The sequence below is a fragment of the Sphaeroforma arctica genome (assembly GCF_001186125.1).
Source record: "Sphaeroforma arctica JP610 unplaced genomic scaffold supercont1.39, whole genome shotgun sequence".
Taxonomy (NCBI): domain Eukaryota; class Ichthyosporea; order Ichthyophonida; genus Sphaeroforma; species Sphaeroforma arctica.
In genome coordinates this window covers 43,941-50,592 of record NW_014040519.1, presented here as the reverse complement: position 1 = coordinate 50,592, position 6,652 = coordinate 43,941, and the positions used below count along the sequence as shown (strand labels likewise).

Genomic DNA, 6,652 nt, shown 5'->3' with positions numbered 1-6,652 from the left:
ATATATATATAAACATATAACATATACAATTACAATTACAAAACACACACACACACACACACACACACACATATATATATATATATATAAATATATATACGTACTCAAAAAACAATCGCTACCAGTATCGCCATACACTCATACACACCTTCGAGTTACCAAATTGTCCATGAAATGGGTCTGTGAGAGAGACAGGAAGTCGTGTACACTGATTGGATTCACAGTGGGGGGGTCCCAAATCCTTCACAGGGGTAGGCGCGCGTGACACACTCAAGCGCGAGCCCCCGCGCCGCGTTGCCATGGCAACGAGTGTATTCTGGTCCTGATCCGTGCTGGTGGCCTCGATCGGCGGCTCGGCCGTCGCCATGGCAACGGACGATTGTGCTATTAATAGACCGGCCTGGGTCGCCGCCAACACGCGGGTGGTGTTCAGTGACCGGGCGGTTGTGGGGCTGTGGGAGATAGAGGACACGTCCAGCATGCCCGTTGTACTGGCTGTGGTGAGGTTGTGTGTGTGCGTGTGGGTCAGATTCTGGGTGTGGGAGTGTGTGGTGACCTCGGTGGGCTCGCCGTCGCCGTGGTGCGAGGACAAGTCCTGTCCCGAGTGCGCAGGTGCAGGTGTGTGGGTGTGGGTGTTGGCCACATCCGTGTGCAGCACCACCCTATCTGTGTCCTGCCCCGGTTCGGTCCCATTGGCTGGGTTGGGGTGCGTATCTGTGCGAGCCACTTCGCTCGGTCTTGAGCTCGTAGTCCCATTCCTATCGCTATTGTCGGGGCGACCCAACTGCTGGTTCGTAACCATGGCAACGCCTCCACTGCCGCTGGGTTGGACGCTGAGGTCGTTCAGAGTGCTGACCAACTGCTCGCTCTCCCGCCGCGGCCTTTTGGCGACAACATCCTCGCGCTCATTCTCTGCATTCTCATTGGTCTTCTCATTGGCTCGTGGGGAGCTTCGCTTACTACCAGGTGGTGAGCTCGTATCACGTCTCCCGGATGATTCCGATACGTCATCTGATACCAATACCGGGAGAAAGAAGTTCGGTATCTTTATAGTACCTTCGTCGGCATTCAGTATACGGCCCACCGCTTCGGTCATATCCATACGATCGGTGTCGGTTGACTGTGGCTCTGTTTAGGTATGCAAAGCAAAGTGATGTGTGACATGTACGTGTGAGTATATCGGCGACGTGTAGCTGTTCAACAACCGAGGATGCCCGGTCTTATTATACATCGAACTATGATCCGTGCACTCGCGGGCCAATATATATATATATATAAGAATATATAAGAATATAATATATATATATATATATATATGTATATATATAATAATAAATAATAATAATAATAATAATAATAATAATATATATATATATATAATAAAAATAAAATAATATTAATAATATATATAGTAATATAATAATAATAATAATAATAATAATAATAAAATAATATATATAGTAATATAATAATAATAATAATAATAATAATAATAATAATAACATATCTATATATTGCATACCTGTATCTCCGGTGGCCTGTTTGTGCTGAAGTTCCGACCTGTCAGCATGGTCTCCTGATGCCGGGAGTGCATGCAGAATGCCCCCTACTGCCTCAGTCATATCCATGCGCATAGTGTTTGTCGTGTCAGTGTCCATATCCACCTGTGTGTTGACAGATCTCTCGTCCACTTTATTCCTACCACGGGGTGCGATATGGCTGTCCTGTTCACCCAAATTAGGGCCGACATGTACCTTTTTTGTGCTTATATTCCTGTTTGTACCGGTGTTTGCATTGGTACTGCCCGTCTCCCCAGACGCTGACAACACGCCACCAACCACCTCCGTAAAATCCATGAACTCTGTGTTTTCATTGGCTGTCAGCTGGTCTCCCGACGCCATAGCCCCGTTCTCATTGGACCGTGAGCTGCTATTCTCTGCAATCTCATTGGCTAGCAACCCATTTGCCTGCAGTATACCCCTACCTACCAACTCCGTCATATCCATCCGCACAGTTGCGTCCGCCCGTCCATCCCCAAAGTCCTCTTCAAAGCTATCATTCAGTACATGGTGGTCGTACGGATCTTCGCTACCTGCCATTGCCCGAGCCGTCGGAGCGGTGGTGAATTCCGGGACCGAAAGCGGGACCGGTACCGAACTTGCGGGTGCGTTCGAGTCCTGCACCGGGTTTTGGATGCTTGCGCCTGTGGTGGTGGTCGCATAATCTGCACCGGAATTGGCATTGGGGTTTTGGTGGCTGACTGAATTCGGTGCGGGAATCGGGGCTCGTTGGAATTCGGGAAAGTTGGGTTTTGAGGTGGATGTGTCTGTGTGGCGAAGCAGGCACCAGGTCAGATACAACAGGTGCACCGGTAGCCCTAAATATCGGACTTGCGTACTTATCCTAATAAAAAGCGGACAATCTTGAATACTATACAGCTTTTTTAAGTATAGTCATAGTAATAGCAAGCGACAATACCGAATAGTCTACAGCTTCAAGTAGTACTTTCATGATATGAATTGAGTATGCATTGACATATACGTATGTACTTTAGCTTATGTGTCCTAATAACAAGCGGACAATACTCAATATTGTACAGCTTTAATACAAGTGAACCCCGAGACTTCAATTTGTGGCCAAAGCTAATTTCTACTACCACTTTAGAAACTGTACAAGCAGTACAAGCAATAGCCGACCAATGAATGGGAATAAGAGTCGCAGATCCATAGCAGTTGTACGAATAACGAGATACTTAAATAAGAAGATAAAAGCAGCCAGCACAGTACTAGTAAGTTGTTTCCTGAGTCAAGATGGCTCATGAATAGCACTTACTCCTCACAGCAATGGGTCACCAAACAGCCCGCACACCTTTAGGATATACATGTATACATGCACATTCACAAACACAAACACAAACACACAAACAAACACATACATATTCATATATATATATATTTATATATAATATATATATATATATAATATATATATGTATATATCTACTCTATATATATATATATATATATATATTATAGTATAATATATATAAATGTATATATGCATGCACGTATAACTACATACGTTGTGGTAGTAGTGACGGCAAGCACTTGGTTAATTCCATCTCCTCTGCCAGATTGCAGGTGTCGTTCTCAGGCACCTCTGTAGCTCTGCCATCTTGGTATGATGTGCTTGGCTGTCGGTTAAAATTGGCGGGAAAAGTCTCCACTCGAATAGGAAGGGCAACGGTTTCCTCCATATCCACATCACTCAAATTGTCTCCCTCTGTTATGTAAGCGGATAGAGCGGAAGCGCACCCGACCATGAGTGATAGGAACTAGATACGTATGTATGTGAATATGCACACACACACACACACACACACACACATTTATATATATTTAGGTATAAATCGCACCGGTTGTGGGTGCGAATATAAAGCTGGAGCATTCTTACAGAAAGATATACATGCGCGTATGTATATATACACACACTCTATATGACATCCACCGGTTGTGGGAGCTAATATACAGATTGAGCACTCATATGGTACTATTGGTTATAGCATCTCGTTTTTAAGATCAGAAATCGTAACAAATGTTTTGTATAGTATCTTATATAACGAGCGGTACTCGGTGTGTCAATCTCTGTATATTTAGTAACACAAATCGATGTATGACAGCCGGTCAATATCATCCATCCATATATACATGCACACACACACATACACATACACACACACACACACACACATATATATATATACATGTCCATATACATATACATATGCATATATAATACATATACATATATCTACACATATACATATACATGTATATACTAAGAACTGCATGTTAACCCTACTAAAAAATACACCTACATCTATACCAAAAACAGCATGCCAAAACTTCCTATCCGCAGTTCATATGCGTCAGCTCCTCTCCGCCCACCACACCGAGTTCACTGCTACACTCAACCCAAACAGCTTCTTCCCACAACGTACACTCTGCTCATGTGACCATCACACACACATAGCTACGTCCCCGATTTAAAACCCAAAAACTTCAAAAATCCTGGACACCACAGGCCACCCACGTACACTGACACACCAACATTACACTCAGGGTTTTAGGGTTTTAGGCTACCGCGCACAACCTAACAGATGAACTGTCCACACTACGGGCTCAGCACAATGCCACACGCATCACCCACGTACGTCTACATACCAAACAGGGCAGCCATCGCATCGCCCTGTCCATCGCCGACTGGATTCGGACCGGTACTGTCCAAAACAGGAGGGCCAAAAGACTCGGAATGGCTTGCAGTATGATCTGCTGCCGTACTCACCTGGGTGATTGGGACTGGAATTCGGCTCATGGTGCCGTCTGGTCGTTGCGGTGATTGTATGGGAGAGTCAATAAAAGGGCCAAATATGTCCCACACCATATCAGTCACATACAGACAAGGTGTAAGTGGGTGTACTGCTATGTGCTGAGCATTGGTGCGATGAGATGAGGACAGAGCTAAGGCGGGAACTCAGCTGTGTCTGTACAGGACATGAAATCAAGTTGGGAAGAATACAGGTACGCCCAGTCAGTTGACGGGCCAGGGCTTGGGGGTGCACCTCTGCCCTACCAGGACGGATGATTACCATGCGTCATCGATATGTTGATACGTCATCGATATGATATTACGTCATCCAGTATTGTATTATACTACGTCATCGATATGTTGATACGTCAGCTATGTCTTAATACATCATCTAGTCATTATACTATACCATGTCATCGATATCCTGGTACGTCACCTATATCTTACTAGGTCGTCTTACATCTTAATACGAGTGTGCTGTGGTGTCCGTCGCAACCCTACTTGAACAACCTCAAACCCTAAAACCCAGCCTGTGCCTTACACCGACTACACGCTCCTGAGACTGTGCTTTGGACTTCAGGAATCATTCATATATCAACTATCCCCCCCCCCAAAATGCGCCCTTCCGAGAGTGTATCTATAACTAAACCAGTTCCCTATTCCGTGTACAATGGCGTTTAAGGTTTAGGGTTTTAGGTATCTATGACTAAACTAGTTCCCTATTCCGTGTACAGTGGCGTTTAGCTTGACATACCCTTCAGGCTACGGCCTGGGGGAGGGCTGTCGGGTTTGTCGGATTTCTCGTGGGCGTCTGAGATGTCCATGTCGGATTCGGCGATGGACAGTGTGATCACATTCGGGTCGGTAGTGCCTCTGGGCCGGGTCATTTCCTCTGAGAGCAGCGGAAAAATGGGAAGTCAGTTCGGAACAAGTCCAGATTCCGTACGACAATCCGACAATAAATCAGCTGGTACTCATTGTCATGTCGGTACAAGTGAGAGTGTGTGGGAGTACCAGACTCTACATCGGACTCTACGTCAGAACTCACTAACACTACCCGAGTGAGGTGCATGACAAGTGCCAATGGATTCGCAACATACTTGGGGTTCAAATGTTGTCTTGTTATAATTATAAAAATAATTATATATATATATAAATATATATATTCCCAATACACATGCCACCATTCACATAGTGAAGCTTCGTTCCGAGACTAGCAACATCCGGGAATAGCTGTATGCACACAGAGCAGCAAAGCATGCCAATACGAACATACTGCAACAACATATAGACAGCCCGATCACACCAGAACATTAACATCTAGACCATCTAAGTGCACCAGGACAAGTACATAGACATCGACCTTCATGTTATGTATGTGGATGGCAGCTATGCAAATGAAGGATAGTGGTACCGTATATGGTGTCTGTGTTCATCTCGGCATCCTCAGGGTCCATGTCGTTGTCTGTCGGATAGTAATGGCATATAGGATGGCATTAGTTTGAATCTCGCGAGGATTAGTATTAGTTTATATATAAGTATTAGTTTATATATTAGTATATAAGTTTGTATATAAGCATTAGTTTATATATCAGTATTGAAGTATTAGTTTGTATATTAGTATATAAGCAATAGTTTGCATATGAGAATTAGTTTGTATATAAGAATTAGTTTGTATATAAGAATTAGATTGTATATCAGTGTACAAGTATTAGTTTGTATATAAGTATTAGTTTGTATATCAGTGTACAAGTATTAGTTTATACATAAGTATTAGTTTATATATCAGTATATAAGTATTAGTTTATATATCAGTATGCATCTCACTAGCGTTAGTATTAGTTTATATACCAGTATACATCTCGCTAGTATGATTATTAGTATAAATATCCGTATATGTCTGACGAAATTACCCATTCAAGCACATACACATATATGAATACCATGGAGTATAATGATATACATATGTAGCTGCCTTCAACAGCACAGGACGCGGATGTAATCACTGTCGTACCAATGAACATACCTCGAGTGCCTGTGTGGGCCAATTCGCTAACCTCTTTGAGATCAGAGAAACTAGACCACCCGCCAGAGAAGTTGACGTTCGGTTTGGAGGACTGTAGTGGGAATAAGCAAGCAATGTAGAATGAGATATATATAATATAATATATATATATATATATATATATATATATATATATATATATATATATATATATATATATATATATATATATATATATATATATACTACTATATATATATATATATAGTATATATATAT

At 42.8% G+C, this 6,652-nt stretch overlaps 2 protein-coding genes across 2 annotated transcripts in view; both read right to left on the bottom strand.

The window, feature by feature from the left end:
* Positions 1-118: 118 nt before the first annotated feature.
* Positions 119-4,374, bottom strand: SARC_01059 (hypothetical protein; the record flags this gene model as incomplete). The annotated part of the gene is made up of 4 exons (XM_014305224.1): positions 119-1,128; positions 1,523-2,326; positions 3,082-3,282; positions 4,224-4,374. The coding sequence occupies 4 exons, from the start codon at positions 4,372-4,374 to the stop codon at positions 119-121; spliced, it is 2,166 nt and encodes a 721-aa protein (XP_014160699.1).
* A 734-nt stretch (positions 4,375-5,108) lies between these two features.
* Positions 5,109-6,652, bottom strand: part of SARC_01058 (hypothetical protein) — a gene marked incomplete at both ends in the record, with an annotated part of 3,866 nt that continues 2,322 nt past the window's right edge. The window contains 3 exons of the mRNA XM_014305223.1: positions 5,109-5,260; positions 5,783-5,833; positions 6,395-6,485. Of these exons, the coding sequence (XP_014160698.1) occupies positions 5,109-5,260; positions 5,783-5,833; positions 6,395-6,485 (294 nt within the window). The remainder of the gene's footprint in view (positions 5,261-5,782; positions 5,834-6,394; positions 6,486-6,652) is intronic.